Genomic DNA, 24390 nt, shown 5'->3' on the forward strand with positions numbered 1-24390 from the left:
CCCATAATAAGTTAATTCCATGCATTTTTTTTCAAATATCACACAAAAACTGGAAAGCATGACTCATGTTACTGACACAAAATCGTATCCTACATTTCTTCTGTGGTGGTGATAAGGTGACTGGCATAGGCCTATCACAGACTTTTGAAATGAAAGGACTCAAACGATATAAAAATGCTCTTTGAATAAATTATAATTATTCAGCTGTTCTCCATTCTTGTGGAGCCCGAAGATTTACCACAGTCATCACAAATTGTGTTCATCATCTGTTTCTTTTGTCATTTGTTACCTGTGTTCTACATTCACTGATATATGAACAAAATGAGGAACATATATGACTCCATTCTTCTTCATGCAGTACATGAGTTTAATCACTGCTTTCGGTTCATAAACACAGATAGATAGTTTACTGCAGCTGGTGATACTAAGAGAGATAGTAGGGGAATGGAGGGGAAGAGATGGGGAGCAAATTCTGATCTTAATGTCCTGTAGCACATGAAATGAGTAATATTATTCAGTTTATAGGTTTAAAAGAACAATGATATTTTCCTGTGTTTTTAAGTGTATTTGCCTGATGATGGTTTCTTGAAAGCTGAAACATTTAGTAAAGTACTAACTTGAAACTACAAACATATATTATTAATTGTTGTTTTGTGACAGCTTTCAATAAAGAAACAATGATTTTGTTAAGAAGTCAGCTGATTGAGAAAAATGGTGCAGTTACAATTGATTTTAGTGGAGTAGTAGTCCTGCAGTTTTGTCAAATTAATTTCTTGAGAATAAACATCTACTGACCTATTATAGAAGGAAGCTCTGATGCCTTGTTTATTGCCTTTGATTCTGGAGTTTGTGACTGTAAGTGTTGGTATTGGACCTCCCACTATACGATTCTTGATGTCTTGAACTGGAGCTGACAACAGGACCAAATCATTAGAAAACATTAAATTCCACACAATTGAATGAAACCCGTTATACTTGTACTTATCTACAAAGGTTCATATATATTGTTATTCCATGTTACTTTGCTACTTTATGTTACAGCACTGTGTTATGGACTACAGAGAAAGTGAGAAGAAAGGACTTTAAATACGCAACCTAAGAGTCCAACATTGGAAGAAACACTAGTTGAAACCCAGAATACAGTATTATGGTCCTGTATTGAGAGAGCACAAAACCAGAGTTTTCCAGAGACAGCACTGAATAAATAAAGTGGTTAGACACAAACATCTCAACACAGAGACCCATGTTCAATTTCAGGGCAGTAAGCAGTAACTGTCTCTGGAATTAGGTAGTCTGTAACAAGTATGATTACTCTATTAATATTTTCAATTTCCCATCAATTTTGATGGGGCACACGGTAGTGTAGTTGGTTGAGGCACTATTCTACAACTTGGAAGGTCGCAGGTTCAAGTGCCAATGAGGTCATTGGATTTTTGCAATTGCCCTAATCCTTCCAGCCACACTATGGCCCTGGGGTCAACTCCGCTTCTAACAGAAATCAGTATCAGGAATATTCTTGGAATATTCTTGGGGGTAAAGGGCAGCAGGCACATAGGGCTGACAACCTTGCCACCATCTATGAGCCTATTGTCTAGAAAATGTAGGAACCTCAACATCTCACAATCTTATGGGCCTACATGGCCTGTTACAGGGATACCTTTACTTACTTACATCAATTTTGACGGGCTGTTCTTTGATTCTGTTCTAATAATAATCCGTCAAACATCTCTGTTTTAATGTTTAAGGTTAAATTAAAGAAAAATAAAACATGTATGACCCAGTGACATCGGAAATTTCTTCCTGTGCACAGATTCCATATTCCAGTTCCTTTACCTCAAGGAAAGAGCTCTTGATTGGACATGAAGCTCCAGAGACTTCACAATCAGTCAGATAATACAGTAAAGAACGAGATTCCTGTAAAAAAAAAAGTAAAGCTATCCCTATACCAGGCCATGAAGGCCCGTAGGGTTGTGAGACATTGAGGGTCCCACATTATCTAGACAATCAGCTCAAAGATGGCGGTAAGTTTGTCAGCCTTATGCACCGGCCGCACTTTGCTCCCAGGAAAATTATTTAATTAATTCCTGGTAATCATTTCTGTTAGAGGCTGAGTCGACCCCAGGGCCATAGTGCGGCTGGAAGGATTAGGTCAATTGAAAAAAAATCCAATGACCTCATCGGGACTTACCTATCATAAATCAAACCCCAACCATCTAGCTCCCACTCAGCTACTTTACTGCGAGAAGAGGAACAGCTCCATCATTCTTGAACTTGGCAATAGACAGAGGTTAGTGGTCAGCTTCATACATTGGCCACTTTACTGGCAGGGAAAAAGTCCCTGGTACCCATTGGATAGGAGGCTAGGTGGGCCCCAGAACTTGTCTGAATGTTGTGAAATAAAAAAAAATATCTTTTCCCAGCCATAAATCGAATCCCGGCTATCCAGGTTGTAGCCCACCATGATACCATTACTACCAATTATGGGGTATTATAAATTATGACATGGGGCTGCCTCCAATGGCATAATGTTCATACAAAATATTACGAAAACCAGTGACGTGATTCAAAAATTAAAAAGGGTGACATACAGACAGCACAGTGTTCTCGTGAGTCCACTTTGTTTCCTTGAATAAGGAAATTAGGCTAAAAGAAATCTTTTATGCAATAAATATTTCATAGACACAACATACACAAGACAGCTGTTAAATACATACAAAGTTTTGATCATGAAAACTGAAAGTGAGAGATCAGTTGGGAGACCTAGGCTAATGCGAGTGGAAAACACTGAGATGAATCTCAAGGTAATTCAAGATACAGTTCACTGATGGGCTCTTGTGCATGAAAATAAATCACTGCCAAATTGTAGAGACCAAGGAAAGTGGTATAAAAATAGAACAAAGAAAAAGGAGACAGATGCATGAGAAACAATTTTGAAACAACAGAGAAAATGGAGGTTTTGTTAAAATGTGGTCCATCATCGTGAAGGATGATGTCATGACATATTTTTAAAATTACCTAGCACAGTCGATACAGCCATCACAGCTCCACCAAGTGCATTGCTACCGCTACGATACTGCATCAAAACTCCATACGAGCTGCTGATTGTTGGGAACACTGCAAGATCTCGTCGCAGACTCCAGGCATATGCTGAACTGTTCACAGTTCGAGCATTGTATATCACTATATCTTCAGTGCTGCGGTTGTGAATTGGATTCAACAGCTGGATTCCAATCACATACCCTGGCTGGCACTGTAACCAAGATAGTAGATAAACTGATGGAAGCAGAAACTTTGCCTATATAAAGAACAAAGTTTTATGATATTACAAAGAAAAAGATAGTAAAAAAAGTAAAGGTAACCCTGTAACAGGCCATGGAGGCCCATAGGATTGTGGGATGTTGAGGTTCCCACATTTTCTAGACAATTGGCTCATAAATGGCGGCAAGGTTGGCAGCCTTATGCGCCGGCTGCCCTTTACCCCCCAGGAAGAATCCTGGTACTCATTTCTGTTANGTTAATGGCTAAGTCGACCCCAGAGCCACAGTGCAGCTGGAAGAATTAGGTAAATTGAAAAAATCCAATGACCTCATTGGGATTCAATTCCACCACCTTCCGGCTTGTAGTATAGTGCCTCAAACAAATACACTATCACACGGCCCCCCCCCAAGAAAAATATAGATGTTTGTTTATTAACTAACCCCATACTGAAAAGTCCTTAACATTTTGAGAACCAGCTAGCTGATTATCAATCCCATTAGGAGCTTCCAGACACTTTGTAAGAATAACTGGTCACAACAAATAAAAGTATACAATATTTAATCAATATAACCTAAACAGTTCAAAAACTGGACAGCACAGGAGTATTCAAAAACATTCAGTACTACAGGTATTTACATGTACTTTAGTTATAAAGCTTATGTTCATTATTATAGAATAGAATCTGTCTTTTCTTGACCTTAGTTTGGTTTTGATAATAATGATCCTAATGTTGGTGAAGGTAGGAACAGCATCTGTTTGACATTTGAGGTTCTCATAGCAATAGATATGAATGTGAGATCATGAGGGCTGGTAGACAATTACTAATATTTCAGAAAAACCTGGTGCCTCCCTCTTCATGGGAAATGTTAATGTTCTGCCTGACTACATGCATCATATTTCAGCAAACAGTAATCATCAGTGAACTGCCATGAAAGCCTTAAATCATCAGTCATATAGTTTACAAATTTTTTACTTTTGCCAGTAACTAAAGCATTCTCTTTAATTCTATAACTGTTACTAACCAGTGTTAACAGAGTTCTTTGCATCAACATAGCCACTGTCTGCAGCTACAATAATCCCTTACTTAATTTGACAACGGAATTAACGAACTATATCAGACATTATCTTTTCATGCTCAGAAATTAATTTTGATATTTATGTTCTTAGATAGGATCTACATCAGAAATATTAGAAGTATTAATAGTTCATGGTATCCACAATAGCTTAGTTGACAAAACAAAGTTCATCCATTTTACAGATGCCTGAAATGCAGATGGAAAAAATTGAATCTAATACCCTTTTCATGACAAGTTCTTGTAATTATCCCAGAACAGAATTTGTGATTAGCTACAAATTATTAGAGAAGCCTGAAGATTTCAGACACATTCTCAAAAAGTGTGGATAATGAAATTAGTATAGTACCTACTTAATTATTTACAATAAAACATCAAATCTTCTTACATAAATATTGAAGTGCCTGTCAATTGGATCAGAACCAACTCTCTGCGTGAGGAAATACTTAGTCTCGCCTACTTCAAGGTGTATATCAGTGTAATACTGTGGAATGAGGATTGGTTTATATGAAGAGTACTGGATATTTTGGTCTTCTGGAAACTTGAACCAGCCTGACAGTTCTCGCTGTTGATAAGCTGTCAGTGTAGGGTTGTGGTGGATGCCTGCTTTCTTGTTGTTCTCAAGTGATGATCCTAATAACAAGAAGCAAAATGACAGTGCTTTATCTTCTGGCTGTTTGCAAAGAACACTATATTTCTCTCACAATCATCAAAACGTTGAATACCTGGCTTTTACATTTTGCATATTTTTTTAGTTACTGCAGAATAAATAAAAGCAACAGCACAAACATTTTTTACATATATACAAAATATAGAATATTCCAATTTGTCTGTGGGAATGCAACAAAATTACAAAAACCAACAACTGACTCAATGATGTAAAACATCAATCGAAGAATTTTATTCTTGTTTTATATTATAACTTTTGTTTCATATAATCTAATTTATTGTATTTTTACATCAAGTATTTTATATAATTAATAATATTGTATCCAATTTTACTAGTACTGCGGTTCAGTGGTGTATATATGTTTAACCATGTATTTGCCTGATGATGGCTATTAATAGCCAAAACATGTAGCAGTGCCAAAACTAGGCACTGATCTTGATATTAATTGTGTTGTAACGGTTGTAATAAAGAAGTTGTATAAACCTCCATGTCATTTCATGAATATTCTGATATGCAATATTTAAGGTCTTGATCATGTAGTTAAAAAAATACAAAAGATGGAATACATACTTCACCACATATAACATCTCTTCCAAATTACACACAGATGGAAATGGTGTGCAATATTTGTCAGAAATACCAAGAATTCAGAAAAAAAAATATCAAGAACTGCACCTGAACATGTCTTTTATAAGCCATTTGTAGAAAGTGCACAAAATGAATGCACAATGAAGAGGTAATGTCTACTGATACATATGTTGCATCTTAAAAATCAATGGATTTCAATAAAATCTGATATTGAGAATCAAAACAGAAAGATGATGGGTAAATTTAACCTTAATATACACTGACAAACTACAACCCTTGCTTTATATAAAACCAAAATCAAATTTCATTAAATTACTCTAAAATGGTTCATCATACAAAAATAAGTGAAGTACATAAAATGCATACCTAATTAAGCTCTACAACTTTTATATGAAACATTCTTCAATGTGGTATATATTTAACAAAATACAAAGAAACATAATTTCTTACTCTGATGTATATTTATAGTTTGATTAGCTTTTCAACAATGTATCAATCTGTATTTGCAACAAATGAGTACCAAGGTAAATCATATATATAAAATATAAATGACTGCATTTGGAAAATATACGTACTTCTTTAGAGTACAAATCACCAGTGCAGTGAACTGATTTAAAAAAAAAAGTTCACATTTCAACCAGGATTCTAATTTCACCAGTTTATTTCTTATAAAACTGTGAGCATTAAATGCAACACACAAATAAATATGACCATTATTATTTACTACTGTGCATCATCTGAGATGCTTACAATGCTGTTCACATTAAACAACAACAACCATGAACATAGTTTACCTGATATTTTTAACCCAAGCTGCTTAAAACTGATTCCATTTCCCCTGTTATTACTAAACTCGCTGTTCTTTACAGTGTTGGCAACTCCTGAGGAGTACAGATCTGAATACAAGACACCAAGCCCATCCTGTAGGTTATTCACGATTCGAACATTTTCCAAAGCATGTCGAGAGAAATCAACTTGTAGTGCTGTGAAACAAAGAAACACATATGTTCAGTTCAAGCAAATGCTCGGGTCATGTAAGACTTGAGAATATTATAATTCTGCTGTTTCAATGCCACACTGACGTTTGATCATACTGTTATCTTACCTAAAAAAAAAGGGATTAAAGTTACATAATTTTGAGATTCATAATTTTTACTGTTCATAAAACATTGAAAGGGAAGTTAAATGAAGATAAATCAGATGAGTGAAACAAGTACATGCAAGGCATAAATGAGAAACCTGTATAAATTATGGTCACAATTGATCAAAGGAAGAGATGAGGATAATATTGAAATGGATCTTAGATTTGGTGTGAGCCTGTGAACCAGATTCAACTGGCTTAGAATAGGGTCCAATAGCAACTTCTGTGAACATGTAAGGGAACCTCAGATTATGTAGGAGAAGGGAATTTCTTAATCGGATTTTCAGTTAAGACCCTGTGCCATTAATTAAAAGGAAGAAAATGAGATTTCTTAATTGCTACAAGCAATTGATTTTTCTCTTGTAAATAGTTAATTATTTTAAACGGTCTAACAATTATCCATTATTTCAAATAAAACTTACAGTGGAATATTGATATTATGTGAATTTATATAGATTCTAAAAATGCTTGCTGTAATGGATACACATAATATCCAAAAATAGCTGAAATACATAACTAGAAGTCTGTCCCCTAACTTCGGAAAACATATAATACAGTACAAATTGAAGTTCAAATAATTATGTCGGTGTGGCAATATTTCTTCTTCTTTGAAATCATTATCCTGGGAATATGGAAATACTGAAAATAAATTCAGCATTCTCATTGTCGTTAGCATCAAAGGAACTGAACAGTTAAATATTTCCTTAAATTTATATAAAATTTTCTATTGACAATCACTTGCTATTTAGGAGCAATCCTTTATGACCAAAAGACAAACCCAATATTTTCTGACCGCCTGCAGGCATGAATCACTTATACTCTGCTCACAATTCTCTGTAAGTTCACAAGTTCCACCCCCTTTAAGCCCACAATTCACTGCACATGCATATATGTGAGAATAATTCATTGGTCTGTATAAAATTTCACAACAGACACAACACATGAAGAAGTTTAAAACAAATTGCTTCTTATGTAGATACATTAATCCCTACATTCTCCTAAATTCCATGACTGGAATATATACAACTTTCTGATGTTACATACATAAGCACTCGCTGTGAATCATTAATTGCACTTAATAGTATCACACTCCACAAGCATACTGCCATTAGAGTTCTTTAACCAGTTTGTCCCAGAGTGATTAACCTGCTTATATTAATTTATGTCTCATAGAAATTTCTGACAATTTTGTTTTCATGCATCTCTGACATATTTATTCCTTTCTTTCAGAAATACACTCTTTCCATTCCAGTTTACTTCCCTTCCAGTGTGAAGATGTATCAGAATTCTGGTAAAAAAATCTTTGATAAAATATCAGTATTGAGTGCATCAGTCCTTTATATCCAACATATTTAAAATTGAAATTTCTGGTTGCAAATATTCTGTAATGGTACAGGTAAAAACAAATCCTGCTGGAGGAAGTAAACACAAAATAACATCTTCTTGGGAAATCAGCCATGTTAAGATGGAATGGATTCTCAACATTTTGGAAAATGTCAATCTTCCCATCAACAGGGACTGCTGTGGTGGGTGACACCCTTGTAAGAAAAGTATCTGTCCATACTGTTGATTCCTCAGGCCTGGTGTCTTTGCCCAGAGGTAGACAAGCAGTGGACCAGCAGGGGACCAGGGACTGGAATCAGGTGTCCACTCACTTTATACTTATGCTGGGTATGAGGATCAACTGAAGCCCACACCTTTATTGAATCTGTTAGGATGCAGCCAGTCATCATTTGCGTCTTTCACAAGTACAGCCATGTAGATGATAGTTCTAGCCAGCACTCTTGTGTCATCAATGTGTGTACAATATCCTGTTCCTATACTGTATTTTGCCACTACTGCCTTATTGAGTTGGAATAAATGAATGTGTATGTGAGGTTAATAAAAATGTTTTAGCCCAACATATAATGACAAATTCACATCAACTGTCTTAGCTAAAGTAAGAAACTAACTAGTGGTACTAGGAAGAAGCTGACTGCTACTCAGCCAGTCAATAATACCTCCAGTTTCCACCTGAAAGTAAAATGACCAAAGTGAAATAGAATAAACACTTCTATGTAACTGTTTAGGTAGACATTAAATATTTTTGTTCTCCAAAAATTGTACTATGGCCTATATACATTTTGTGACATATCTGTTGAAGACGACACAAAGTATTTTGAAGAATAAGTGTAATACAATTAAATGAAACAAATTCCGTCCCAAGTGCAAACAATATATATTATATGTCTTTGATCTTGTTCTTTCTACACTACATGTTTCGGCCTCTATCGGCCATCATCAGGTGTATACTCTTAACGTTGCTGCCACACTGAACCCGGTCTAAAATTTAACATTTAAAAACACGATGTCACATTCTTCGTATTATCAACATCTACATCGTTGATATATGTCTGGTATGTAGATTATGTTGCACACGTCAAATTTGATATTCTTATAGTAGCACTTAAAAAATCTTTAGTTATGATGTTTTTAAACCTTTTAAAATTTTATCTAAATTTTAAATTTAAAATTTAAAATTCGTAGGGTTACACGCCCTATGTCTAAGTGCTGGAGCGGCTAGTTCTTGTTTTCACGCTGTACAGGTGTTATTTAATGTAGTCTTCTTGTGTGGGTGCCGCTGCTTGTCTGTACTACGTGTGCTGTCTGCTGTATTGTTGATAATACGAAGAATGTGACATTGTGTTTTTAAATGTCAAATTTTAGACCGGGTTCAGTGTGGCAGCAACGTTAAGAGTATACACCTGATGATGGCTGATAGAGGCCGAAACATGTAGTGTAGAAAGAACAAGATCAAAGACATATAATATATATTGTTTGCACTTGGGACGGAATTTGTGTCATTTATCGTGTAGAGTGCAACAGGATGCTTAAATATAATATTGTAATACAATTAGTCAAAAAAATAAACTGCAAGGTCCTTTGGAGTGTAGCACTGCATGTTACATGAATAAAAACATCAAACATTTAAAAACTAGAAAAATAACAAGAGATGTATCTTACCAGGCTTAAAGGTGTTGGTGCTATAATCCAGCAACCCAGCTCTCTCCACTGTGATGAACTGAAGGTCAGCCCGTTCTGCAAGCACTCCCAATCGCACTCCAGCCCAAGATGACTCATGACAACGCAGACCAACATCATGTTCGTGAGTACAAGAATTCTCAAAGTCATATTCTCTTTCAGCAGGACAATTTGTTATGTCAATATCATCTTCTGTGCAATGCACATTACTGAAATGGATGTTATCCTGTTAAGTGCTTCTCCTTTCATGATCTAGCTTATTTATCTTAATAATACTCAAGTAATTGATTCCCAAACATTTAACAAGATTATCAAATGCAAAATGCATCAGTGAATGAGATGGAAATATCATCATGAATGGTGAGTAGGCATGGATATAGAATAAGGTTGTCCTGGTCTGTTTTAAAATACTGTTACACTATTCACCGGGGAAGATGGCAAAAACCATGAAACCCTCAGACAGTACAGTTAATCACTCAACCAAAATTCGAACATAGTGTCTTACAAATACAAGGCTAGAGAGCTGCTACTACATCAACCAGCTCAGTGCACATATATTTAAGTTACTTTCAACTGAATAATAAATAAATTTGTTAACAAATTGCTTTACAATGACAATATAAAATTATTAATTTTGCACATATGCAATCTTTGTTACAGGAAGGAGAACAAAACACAGCATAAAAGTCATCAAGATAAAGCAGCAAAAAAGCTACACATGACATCATACATACTTTTATGAAAATTTGTGCTATCTATGGACAAGTATTAAAGCTTTGCAATATATACTCTATTCAAAAGATGGAAGATGATTTTTTTTCATCTTTCTCTCCTACTCACAAAAAGAATATAATATATTTAACACAAATAATATTATATAAATATTAAACTATTATTAATACAACGTTTCTGGTCAGACTTCTAAAAAACCCAAAGAAGGCAGTAAAACTTCAAATTTCATGATTGCCTAAATCATCAAGTACATGATTTTTAGCCTATCAGCCCAATCTTGCTCCTAAATCTGATCCAATCATCTCTTCACTGGTCTTTTAAAACTTATATTTCCTTATGGCCAGTACTGCCAAGCCAACTGAGGAATTCAATTATCCTTCACCTTTTGTAGAGGTATGTCTACAATTCTGAATTTTCTGTATTTAGGCTGAACACATTTAACTTTTCCCCATTCCTTTCATTGCACTGATGATCTTTACATGTATATGTGGTGTATCCATGAAGAAACTTTACCTCTGCTGTCTGTGTCCTTGCCTCATGATTTTTGTCACAACCCATGGTTCACTTCCATGTGCAAAAGTTTTACTATCAGTACTTTACATATTTTCAGTTTTGATTTCAACATTGTAAAAAATCCCATTTTGTGAGAATTTAAAGGGAAAGTATCGAAGTTCAGTCTCACAGAACAATAGGATCAGTTTCTAAATGATTTTTCCATAGAATAACAATTCACTTAGATGTTTTAAATGAAATTACCTTCTCTCTACAAGAGACAAGATCATCTCTACCACTACAGTAAGTGTACCTGAGAATGATTTGCTCAGAAGTGCCTGCCTGTGGGATCTCCGACCTCTCCAAAAACCAGTCATCAGGATTCAGCACCAGACCAAGTTGGTGACATACTAAAGCTGCATCAATCATGGTCCATCCATAGTTACAAACTGTACCCCATTTTCTGCCTATCCTCACCTAATGAAAAAGGAAAATAATGTTTAACCCTGTATTTTTCACCATCCTGGGCTTAGGCTCACAGAAGTATAATGTCTACAGGGAAATAAAATAATTCTTAAAGTCATTTTTAATATAATTAACTTATATTACTGCTATGCAACTGAACTTCTGACTATGAAAAATAACTTAAACTGTTCCTGTACTTAATTAAGCACCATGACATGAACACATATGATGAAGTGGAAGAATATTTTGATGTATTTTTAACCTCAGCACCAGATGGAGGTGAGCGATCAGCTTCACGCCCTGGTTGCTTTCCTTTTATCTTTCTTTTTTCTCACACCCCCCCACTATGGCTCTCTATTCCATCAGACTTTGTCCGCTTTTTCCGTTTCTTTGATCTTACCTGGTTGCTTCACCCCTAGGAAATTGTCCTAAGTATCTATCAGACAGGAGGTTGAGTGAGCCCAGACCGAGTTCAAACACAGTGGAGAAGAGAAAAATTCTCTTTCCCCTGCAAGAAACTGAATCCAAGTTCTTCAGTTGTCCAACCTGTAACCTAGTCATTATACCAACTGATAATCCCAGCCCCCAAAAATAACTTAGCATGTAAATAAAGCAAAAATTAATATTCCAAAATCATTGTCAGGGGTAAAGATATCCCTGCAACTGAACATGTCATGAAAGCACAAACAGGCCATGGATGTAAAGATTTACATATTCTGTATCTTGCAAAAACAGAGGTGAATTATCAACTTTACATTCAGGCCATTTTAGTTCATGGGACAGGGTCCCAGGTATACAATGAGTATAGAGGGATATGAGGGCCCAACACCTGTTTTGGACATGATGATTGCTAGAGACACACAGAATGTCAGATTAACTGCCTACTTCAGCCCCAGGAATGCACTGGTTATAAAGAATCGGAGTTTGTCTCCATACGGTGGCAAATAGAAAACCTCAGACCTATCAGGAATCAAACCCCAATTTTTCAGTCCATACCAAGTCATTTTATTGACTCAGCTAGCCTTTCATGACCCATAATAATCCCACATTACCCTAGTCATTATTACAATGTCACTGTACTTGCCTGCAATCGACCTTCTTCACTAGTTCTCCCACCAAGAAGCCGCACCGGCACCGGGCTTTCTGGAGGATTCACAACTGCTGTGTCATTCTCTGGTGTCTCTACTATCTCTTCTTTGAGTGTAAATCTTATATCATTTGGACCACGACCTCGTGCCTCAAATTTTCCAGCCACCATTACACCAACACCTGGTGGAAATCTGTAATTGAAAGGTGAACAAAGGTCCTTGCTACTGCATACATGTGAATTATAGTTTCAATTAAGATGAAGTTGCCCTTGGGTCTCAACATCATGCCATGAAAGAATATGGTGGGAGTAGAAGTAAAGCTCCACACACTCTTAACCTTGGTACTATACAGACAAGAATGGTCAGCTTTACACTCCTGGTTCTTAATTCCAGAAACAGCCTCTGATTGCAACTAGCTAAGAGGCTGGATGATTGTGAGAACCAATCTGGGCATTATGACAAAGAGAAACATCTCTTTCCATGCCAGGAATTGAATCTTGGTTGACCAGCCTATAAGCAGCCACCTTACTCACACAATATCCTGGCTCGTCCTAAAAGTATGATTAACTATAGATGTATGATAAAAGAACCTGAATGATTATTGGTGCTAATACCAAAGGCCAAACTGGAATCTGATGCTGAGCCACTTGAATTCAGATCTCAACCTTAGAACTACTTTCTTTAAAAATCCACTTCAGTATTATCCTACTTTTTCTTGGTCTTTCAAGTGACCAATTTGCAAAAGGATTCCCTGCCAAAATACTGCCTACATTTCTTTTCACCTATCAAAGCTATGTCCAGTTACCTTCATCCAAGAATCCTGAGTTCACTATGAAGGCGAAAAACTTACAAAAATTCCTCATTATACATTTTCCTACATTAAACATTCCATTCAGCTCTTACATTCAGTATTATTTTTTAATTGTCAATAATTGTATTTCATGCTACTCCCTGAGGGTAAGAACCCAAACTTCACGAGGATACAAAGAAATTCTGATAAATGCACACAGTCACACACGCACATGTGCAGTCTTTTTGTTCTCTCTGTATTAAAGATATTTTCACTCACATAAATTTAGAGTTTTCAACCTTCTTTCTTAATGCACAACAAAGTCAGGCTTGTGGTATCACAAAATGTACATATTACTTTTTATATATCCCAATAGTTACTTTTTCAATAGCTGATCAATTTTCATGAAACATGATATTAACAGCATGCCACTAAAGTTACTTTTATTTGTATGTTTTAATTCCTTATCAACAACAATACTAATATGCAGGCTGTGCAAATTTTAATTAAAAGGGCCCCAACATTTTTTAGTGAGATAAGATGTGAGTCTTATTAAAGTCATTTTAGTGTAGTATGCAAAATACCATGTAGAATTTTCTAGCCCTCTTGCTGCTAACTTTTTATGTGTACTGGTACAAGATCTCAAGTCCATTTGCAAATGCCTTGAAAGGCAATAATGGTTAGATTGACATAGTCAGGTTTCTTCCTACCACCCTATCACTAGTAGGTTTCCATATGAAGTTTTACCTATAATGCATATATTGATCTATGCCTACTGCTGTTTCTTCATTTGGTAACCTTTTAAAGGAGAAAGTGATTACTATGCATCCCCACAGCAGTAAATAGGTAAAAATAAGTGTTGTATTATCCTCTCAGTATTTTAAATCTGAATTTAAGATTAATAAAGACTATGTCAGTGTCTGTTCCAGCAAAAAAAAGGGGGGGGGGAATTATTTAAAGAAGACTGAATAACTTTCACTGGTCAATGAGATATATACATAAGATTATAATAACAGGTAAGTTATTTTATTATTTTGATACAGTTTTTTTTAAGATAAATGGGGATGAAGAACTTGTAATTTGCTAGCAAATACAATGAAGTTTCTAGACAATAATTCTGTGGATAGAATATGGGTTGATTTGACTTCATGGTAGGAGCATTTGACCCTTCTGCCTAAGTGCATATACATAAAAAAATCTCGCTGTATGTTAGCAATCAATAAACACTGCCAAAAGTGTTATGTTACATTATGAGCTACTTCTTTCCTTATGTAAATACATATCAGAATAAATGTATAATTAAAATATTAAATAATAATAAATTTCACCTGAGTGTAACTCCTGGCTGAAGGGTGAGGCGTCCACCTGGTCTCACATTAATATCTCTTTCCACTACATATTCACCCTGTCGAAGGTTCTCCACACCATCCACCTCTCCTCCAACTACATTCCTGCCCGTGGGATTAAACTGTGGCACAAAGGTTGGGTTTGTCATAATGAGAGTACTACTAGGATTGCTACTATGTAGCAGGAATGGAAGGTACTCTATCTTTGCAAGATTGTAGCGGTCTTTCCTGCGAACAGCGAGAAGATACATAAGAATACATCAACAGTCTTGTTCAGTGTGCCAGAGAGATTAGTTCAGTAGTAACATTTCTCACAAGTTGAGGAGGTATACAGTATGAATCTTGGTTGTGGTACAAGCCAGTGCTCCTGAAATACACTCACTCTCTTACCAAAGGTGAGTCAACAGAGACTCAGAGACAGTAATACCATGGATAAGCAGACTTTGTCATGTGGCTAAAAAATATAGAATGCATTTCTATATCCCTGGCTTCAGCTATCCTGACTAACATTGTTTACAGTTTTCCTTTTTTCTTCCATCAAAATCTGCAGCAATATTTTGAAATAAGCCATGATTACATCCCACCCAAACATTAGTTACTCACCACATATAATCATCATATCTTATCATCATATCATATATGCTAAATAACGTGCAGTTGAAATGGCATCATTAAATAGCCTCAAAACAACATGTCACAGCCTTGCACAACAAATAGTTGTATGTTGAATGAGTCTTTTACTGTCACAAAATGTTGCATCCTTATGTTGTGGATGGAAATAGTGGAAAGGAGAGGAAAACAGACAAAAATGTAGTTAATAAGTTGTAATTTACAACAGATAAGGGTCAATGACAGTCTTCTACCTAGGAGACTGAGCATATAATCAAAAACATGAGACTATAAAATATGAATGAGGATTATTTTTCATAAATAACACAACCAGCTGCTGTAATTTTGATATTCACCTTCAGTATGATTTTGTTTCACAACTGTAAACATTTTATAAAAATTCAAACACAATCATATATACATGCTTTAGGCATGATGCAGTATAGAAAGCATTCAGTACTCTTTGACCTATATCAGTGCTTTTCTCCATGCAGATATTTTGATGATATTTGTTTTGTACATAACATAAAATTTCCCCAAATCCTAGGTGTCCTTCACATTATTGCTCTTAAGAGAATATAAGCCAATACTTATAACCTGATGGTTGTTCCTCTAGCAATGAGGACAGGGCAAGAGCCCCAGTGAAAACAGTGGACCCTGTAATGGTCTGAGTGCTTTAGATGACCAGAGGTTGTCATCCCCACCCCAACCTCCCCAATGTTAGTCCTCAGTTCTCAATGTTTATGCTAGAAAAGAGAAGCATAGAGAGCATATGGGTATCAACTGCACAAAGATACACTTGACCTTTACATTATCTGAAGCAAAATTCTTCCCAGTTTTTTGTTTAAGAGGGATACGTAACAACACTGTCTAAGTTGAGACTACATATCACAGATCTCCAAATTATTTCAAAACATTCATTCATTCATCAGTAATCTGTCAAGACGACAGATCCACAGTCTCTTCCAAAACAGTTCCTCCACTTGATGCGATCTAGAGCTTTCTCCTTCAAATGAAACATCTCGCATACATGGTATCTCTGGTTTTGGAAAGAGACTATCCAGGAAAAGTGATAATGTGGTAGTTTTTCCATTTGCTTTCCACATCGCAGTACAATAGGCGTTCAAACCACTCTGGTCACGCCTGTTGCTATACGAACTTGAACCATCTCGAGCATTATTTACTCTGTGCTTCAAGTCGCTGCTGATGACGCTGCTTCCGGCATCAGTTTTTGGTGTCTCTCTTCGTCTGATGCCTACCCTTTGACCTGTCCAGCAAGGGAGGCCCTGCCAGTAGCTACGCTACCGCTGGTATAGCTCTCAGGGTCCTTGGCATACTCAAACCCCCTCACCACGATTAGGTGGAGCCACCAACGAGGGGGATTTCAAAACATATGTGCCATAATTACTGTTGCTCATTCATAGATAACAGTGAACAGCATTAATTTTAGTGGCTGCTTATACATGAAGACAAATATTAATTAACTCAAACTTATCACTGAAATGTTTTACTTCTTGTTTCTTGTTTCAAACACCAGTTCTAAGAGTAACTCTGTGATATTCATCTTGAATGGATCATCTATCGCTCAATGATGCTATATAAACTGCAGGAGAGGAAAGAATGAACAAATTAAAATTCATGGCCTGTTTCAAACTACTATCCTGTCAGTATCCATGTTTGTAGACCAGCAATAGAACAAAGTGTATCAATCTCTTACCTCATTGATATTCTGTAAGTACCACGACTCAGAAAACGTGACTAATGCCCACATAACTTCATATTACTGACCAGTCACATAGCTTACCTGTGAAAAATCCTGGAGAATATGTGGTCCTCTTTTGAAGATCCAAGCCAGTTATAGGTGCAGTTGATAACCAGACTCTGATCTTCAAGGTGTGATCCAACTTCATATGCAGATTCAAGATTCTGAAGGATATTTCTGAATATTTCTACATTGCTGGAACTTACAACCACAGGTGCTGCCACACGGCTGCGTGGAATCAACTTTGCAGGTCTGGCTTCATTCGTGTCAAATGGTTCACGAATGTGATTATCACGTACAAAATTTCTTGTGAACAAGAGAGACTGTACTTCACTATATGGTGACAGGCCAAGATTTACAACATAAATACCCTGATTTAGCTCAAACTGATTGTTCTCTATCACTAATCTAGTTGGTAAGATATCAAACTCTTCAATTGGTTGATTCTTGACTAGTATGCATCCATAAGTATGCTGACTGAAGTAATTATATTCCACACGTCCATCAACATTGAGTGCAGGCTTCAATTTCAATCCAAGTTTTCTGTTTTTTCTAAAGTCATTGTGTCCTATCTGTAACCTCAGAAGTCCACTATTGGGTTTCCAACAGGTCAGAATTTCAATTGCACTTTCCAAGCTATTGTTAAAACTATTTCCCGTGATGTTAACATATGAGTTACCACTAAAGTTTCCAACTAAAATTCCAACATCATCATTCTTGAATATTTCAGAGTATGAGACCACTGTTGTTTGATTGAATGCAATGTGCTCTGTATACAAGCTATGATTCATCCAAACTGCAATGCCATAGCCTTTATTGGAGGAGATAGAACTTCTGGTAACATTCCTGTTTCCTCCCGTGTATGAAATATTAACACCGTCTCCTATATTGAAAGATATGCGGCTCTCTGTAATATTGACATCACCCACTCCCTGGGAAATGTGAATTCCTGCAACATGGTTATTGTTGGATATGGAGCTCTGATGAACATGCAACTGACTGTGCATGTTTTCTATTGCAATCCCCCGACCATTGTTGTCTGCTATTGTTGATCCAGTAACATTCAAATCGTAAGCCTTTCCTGTAAAGCAATAATTCAGGTAACAATTCAAATTCACAAAATTTATGTAACATTGTAGCATATTTAACATTAGAAAACATCACCTCTCTAGCATCATTTCTGTTTAATACATGTTAATGAATATTAGCAAAGATACATAAGAAAACTAATAGAATTTAAGATACAGAATGGGATAAAGATTTGACACAATTATGTTCTCTAAAAGGATGATAACAAATTACAGAACACAGAAGGTTGTCATAGTGCCCTAATTCCAGGAAGTGAAGGTTCAACTTCCTAATATAAATAACCATGAGCTAGCCCAATCCATTTCACATTATCAATATCTACTTCTCTAAAATCCATTTTAACATTAATGCCACATCTCCCAGATTTTCAAAGTTACCAGTTTCCAGCAGGTCTCCCCATCAAAATTCCATATGCACCTCTTGGGTACTGTTCACATTCAGGCTCTGGTATCTTCTTTAGATATAACAACCTTAACAATGTTAGGTGAGATACAGCAATCATGAAGTTACTTGTTGTAAGATATCCTCCTCAGTTTCTCACTTACTTCATCCTACTTAGATCCAAATTATTTCCTGAGCACTTAGTTTTTAAACAACTGTTATTTATGTTCCTTCCTCAAAGTAACAGCCCACATGTCACAACTACATAGAATGAATATTAGTATGTCCCGTGTTTTTGCAGAAAGGTGTATCCTTGGGTTGTGGATGGAAATACTGGGAAGGGGAGGAGAAGTTGGTTGTGAATATATTGCAGACGTAATCTTTCACTGCCAAAAAGAGGCAGTGACACTCTTCTCAGCATAAAATCAACAATTTTGGAAATGTACATGTGGTATAACAATTCGTTCTATATTATTTAATTATCTTGAAAATCGTTAAGACCTACAGAAAGAATGTACTGGGGATAAACTTTATGTTTTAATATTCCCTACAACTTTTGTCTGTAACATCTTTCCCTCTGTTGAACATCTAATCAGCTACACTCAACATGCATGCAGAAACACATGTAGGTCTTCGTACAAGATGTCAGTTGTTGTTTTATTTAAAAAAAAAATTGAATGAATCAACAAATTTCAAATTTCAAGAAATACATTCAGTAATTCTCGAGTTGTTATATGCAGACTGGCAGGCAGACATGGCAAATCAAATATGTGCATTTTTTCAACTTTTGTTGTGAACATATCAAAATATGTCACCATAATAAATTTCTGTGTTTCAAATCTGAGTGCACAAAAGTGTATACAGAATGATGGGCTTAGAAACTGATGTACAAATACAAACAGTGTGACATAGGTGTGATTAGAAGGGTTTAGTATGGTAACATCAAAACAGAAATGAACAAGAAGGAACAGAGACCAAACTAGGATTCCATTCAATCAAAGTGACACTGGACAATGATGAAAAATGTGGTGAATGCAGAAAACACCACACCAACAATTCTTTTATAGAACACACCACAAGGTTCAATATTAAGTGCACCTTCTTCCAGACACACTGATTCTGGTAGAATGCTTGTTGCCTAAAGATGTGGTTGATATGTTATACAACAAAAATTTGTGGCAAAATCTGAGCTTTGTACTTCTCCCACACACCCTACACCATCCAGAAACATCAAAACAAGTAATAAGTTACATAAAACTACTCACTGTATCCTGAAGTGAGTTTCATATAGGCAATCATCTGTGTTCTTGCTTCTGCCTTGAACCTGATATATATAGTGTGTCTGTTAGTCACCACACTTTGAGGTCTTGTACCATTACGAATATTGACTGAAGCTAGTTGGCGTTCTGTTGGGCTTGCTCCATCAAAAACTTCAATCACAGCACTATCATTACGATCAGTCCACATCCATACAAAGTGTAACGTAAGCACATGCCCAGGTCGAGTATAGAAATACTGTAAATGCAAGAAAAAATGACTGAAACTGACATAATTACTAACAAACTCTCTAGTACTAGAAGATTTGTTATCCTGAACCTGTTCATTCCAGTTAGCTTCATATAATACATCTGGAATTTAAAACCATTTTCTATCACTGGATCACACTGCAAAATCAAACAAGCGACTACAACTGAATAATTGCTCTGGCTATCAATAAGTAGAGAAAACATCCTTTCTTAAGTTCAATAGACCTATAGTACTACAATCTTCAGGTGATGTTTTACTTTATGGACCATGAGATTCAGAGAGCTGGAAATTTCACAGATAAACAAACAGAGACTATGTCATCTGATGAAGGCTCAATATTACAATTGAATTTTTAACCTAAGGAAAAATACATTGAAACTTCAATTTTGCATTTCCAACATCTATATTTTTTCCATATTTTACACACTGTTTGTTCCTGATCAAATGCCAATAAGAACAGTGTTAGAATTGGACAATTTTAAATTTCCATAAATTTATATATATCCTAATTCTGTAATTAATTTTCTGACTCCTGACAGTGGAAATTTACATGAATTACATTTATAATCCTACATTTTGGAAGAGTCAGAGAAACACTCTTACTCTTGTAATGATGTTCTAGGTATGTCTTGGTAAAATAGACAAATTTTTGCTTACAAAGGTTTTTTAACCTCACATGAGACAGCTCAGCCCACCACAGACACAAACACAATTTTCATGCTCACTGTCATATTCTGGTAGATACAGCCATTTGTTTTAGCAGGAGCTGATGACACCCACAGGAAGCTATACTTATGATAAGTGATAAAATTAGTATTAGAGTATGGCTCTGCTTAAAGAAAAAATATTATATGCAGGTTGCTGTGTTTACATTTTGTTTTATCTTCAAACATGCATATTTTAAATACTGTCACATGTATTATTGACTTTAGACACGGGTTTGGATTGGCGACTCAATTTATTGAATATTCACCAGGCGGAACTAGAATTAATTATAACTCTTTCAATCTTACTATAACTATAACACTTCATGTCTACAAACAATCATAACACTCTAAAGGTTACTGTAACTACACCAGATAAAATGAAGACTTCACTTCTGACTTCTGTGTCTGATTTTCACGACTCATTCCCGGTTATACTGTTAGGCAGCCATGATAGCAGACCCTGCCTTGAAGGATGTCATTTTGCATAAGATAATTCTAGCATAAACTATGACAGGAACACAGAGAGAATGTCAGTGGGCCCCATGTTGTGAATCCTGTACCAAATATTATCCACATGGAAATGACTAAGGCAGAAGAAAACACACCTTTGAACATTCTCGTCCTGCTGGAGCATACTTGTTCTGCTCCACTGTGATAGATATAGGGAATGTCTGACTGTTAGTTATGGGAAATGTGCAGAAATCAACAATGTTGGTCCTTTGAAACTGCACATCTGCCAGTTCATCATGATGAACAAATCTGATACCATCAGCACCATTTTCTTGTATCATGCATCCATTCAAATATGCAAGGTCTGATGAACTGTTCAGATATAAGCCATACCCTGGAAAAGACAGTACAGTCCTGTTTACAAATGTGTATCCACTGGAAACTTTTAATTGGAATGTATTATTTTGTATTTGGAAAACATCTCTTTTTATCCACAATTCATACATAATCACAATCATGCAGAATATTTGTAGGCAATATATATAATTAAATGAGAGTTGACTGGTATACTCCAATTTGAAGTACACATATTTTCAAAAGGAATTCTTTCAACTTTTGCCTCACTGCAGTGATGATGAATGTCTACATGATCCCACCGACAAACTTACCCCTGTTCCACTTCAATGTACACTGATTCAGAGTGACAGGAGCATCAGGCATGGTTATATTTATACCATTATATGCAGAGTATAATACAGAAACTCCAGTCATTTTTGGAGGAACTCCCTCGACATGGATAGCAGATGTGGCATTGTAGTCACGTCCAGAACCCCCAAATCTGCAAACAGTTTTGTAATTGGTACAATTAGCCATTTTCTTGCAGCTAATTTCCAAACAGTCTTTCTCAATCAGAAACATTGCAAACATATTCGAACTCTATCTTAATAGAACCCAAAAATTCAGTATTGATTTTACCTCACAGTTCACATAATGATTAATCTTGACAAACAACTAACCGAATATCCACATAAGCCATTTCAGAGAGTGATCTGCGCACATACAGGGTATTCTCCTGAGTAAGACTGCGCTCATAACTTGCTCCTTCAAACTTAACTCCTCTCCAGTGCTGAACAATGTCCGATGATGTGACATGGTATGGCAAACACTGTATTCCAAGGTCAGGATGGTAGTCTGAAAAACATCAGAGGATATAATGCATCTTCACAGTAAATGAACACAATAAAACATGAATCTGCACTTTCACTGACAATGTCTTCTGTTAATTTGGTAGTCACGCTGATGTCAACAAGCCAGTACCCTCAATCCTACATTGTTTCTTAATGGAACATTATTTCATTGGTGAGACTTGTAATTATATATTTCAGGGAAGTGTTTAATGATACTAATAATACACTGACATTTTCCTCAAATATTGTTTTAGAAACTGGCTATACTTATTGAGGTTTTTGATGATTATCCTCAGTCCCTCCAGGCAAACGCCAAGATAGGACTTAAAACAGGACTATAACTACTTCCTTCCTCTTCATTTCCAAATTGTTGCTTGCTGATCATCGTACCATTCTATGGTATGTAGTCTGAGAAATTGAAACTGTTGTTAAACAAACCATATATTTATAAAATTTCCCAGCTTCTTGCATGTGTGGGCTGCAGGAAAATTAAAAAACCGTGATATCATATCAGGATAATATTAACCTTTTTCTAAGCATAACATGGCAAAATATTGCAAATTTAATCTATTCCGCTGGAATTAACGTTGCATTTGTAGTGCATGAGATGGCATTTAATTTAACTAGCTTGATGGTTTTAGGATACAATGAATTTAAATGGTGAAACAAATGGTTACATTCAAATAATCGGTCACAAAATAAATGTCTGAAACCTTTTAAAATAATAAAGTTAATCTAAATTATTGATAAAGGTCAAAAGACAAAGTTCTCTGCCTAAACTCCATGGCACAAAGATGTATAAAGGCGTGAAGGTAATCATTAAATTGCTGTGGATCACAGGACTAAATTAAAGTGAGTACCCAGTTATTTGTTCTGACTACATTAGGTTCACTGAAAAAGGACCCTCACTGGTTAGGCTGGATGATCCCCCAGAGTTGGTTTAAATGTAGAGGTTCTGTAAACTGAACCTCCAGCCCATTCCCAATATCCTAAATGACATTTATTTCAACATGTAGGATATAACACTAATAAACCCTCTCCCAACAACCAGATTCAGTTAGAAACTAAAGGTTTTCGGAAGAAAGGGCCAAAACCTATGATGATAACAAATATGGTTTATTTAAAACTCTGCTTTAAAAATCTACAATGAAATGAATATTTCATCAAATCTGAGGTTAAATTTTACTTCATTTGTAATGGTATTATAAAGTGCATAATTTTGCAGGCCTGCACTAAAAAAGCTAACAGAGTTATCCCAGAAGACTGTAATCTTAATAGTTCTAACACACTGAAAGCCTCAGATCTCAAAAAAATCCATGGTTTCAGTCCACAAGCAAACTATACCGACCAAGTGACTACCACTTGTCGGCAAAGTTAGTGCCAAATTTAGCAGATTGAGCTTGTCACATCGTCAGTGCAATGAATCCCCACGACCGTTAATTTCGGTTTTCTAGACCAGAGCCGCTATTTCCTCATGAGATTGAGTGGACCCTGTTCCTGACCCATTACATCTCAGAAAATATGGCAGGGCTGGGAATTGAACCCAGACCTCTGGAACTGTAGCTAGAAAGCCTCAGACCTCATCTATTAATATTATCCTCCCATCTCCTTCTCAGTCTTCTAAGTGGAATTTTTCGAAGAGATTTACAAAAAATCGTGACCTCCCCTCATCCTGGCTACATGACCAGCTCATCATCCCCTTACTGATTTGAAAAGCCTATATTTAATTCAATGTCTATAATGTCTCCATTTGCAGGGTCAGTCTTGAAAGTGAAATTTCTTTGTATGCTTGCAGACTATTAGTGTGCTACATTTTCACTTGTTCATAGATGTTAATTCTATGTCGTGTTTCAACATGTTTCAACTGTAAAGCCATCATCAGGTAGATAATTTCTGATAACAGCTGTACTGTATTACTTTTTCTAGTTGACTCTTCTAAAACTCAGTTAAAATTAGTTTCTGACATTCCATGGTTTCTTTCGTTAAGTGCTGTCTTGTTATAGTGTAGAGGAGT

At 35.9% G+C, this 24390-nt stretch overlaps 1 protein-coding gene across 2 annotated transcripts in view; it reads right to left on the minus strand.

Annotated features, from left to right (window-relative positions):
- LOC111862072 (protein bark beetle) overlaps positions 1 to 24390 on the minus strand; it is a 119008-nt gene that overhangs the window by 36716 nt on the left and 57902 nt on the right. For both annotated transcript variants that reach the window (XM_023847152.2, XM_023847151.2), the window contains exons 4-16: positions 22206 to 22380; positions 21858 to 22027; positions 21345 to 21583; positions 19771 to 20020; positions 17078 to 18116; positions 14647 to 14892; positions 12525 to 12720; positions 11289 to 11452; positions 9734 to 9960; positions 6384 to 6572; positions 4720 to 4964; positions 3016 to 3250; positions 796 to 910 (exon numbers count right to left, since the gene is read on the minus strand). In XM_023847152.2, the coding sequence (XP_023702920.1) occupies positions 796 to 910; positions 3016 to 3250; positions 4720 to 4964; positions 6384 to 6572; positions 9734 to 9960; positions 11289 to 11452; positions 12525 to 12720; positions 14647 to 14892; positions 17078 to 18116; positions 19771 to 20020; positions 21345 to 21583; positions 21858 to 22027; positions 22206 to 22380 (3490 nt within the window). The remainder of the gene's footprint in view (positions 1 to 795; positions 911 to 3015; positions 3251 to 4719; positions 4965 to 6383; positions 6573 to 9733; positions 9961 to 11288; positions 11453 to 12524; positions 12721 to 14646; positions 14893 to 17077; positions 18117 to 19770; positions 20021 to 21344; positions 21584 to 21857; positions 22028 to 22205; positions 22381 to 24390) is intronic.

The sequence above is a fragment of the Cryptotermes secundus genome, unplaced genomic scaffold (genome assembly GCF_002891405.2).
Source record: "Cryptotermes secundus unplaced genomic scaffold, Csec_1.0 scaffold400, whole genome shotgun sequence".
Lineage (NCBI taxonomy): Eukaryota > Metazoa > Arthropoda > Insecta > Blattodea > Kalotermitidae > Cryptotermes > Cryptotermes secundus.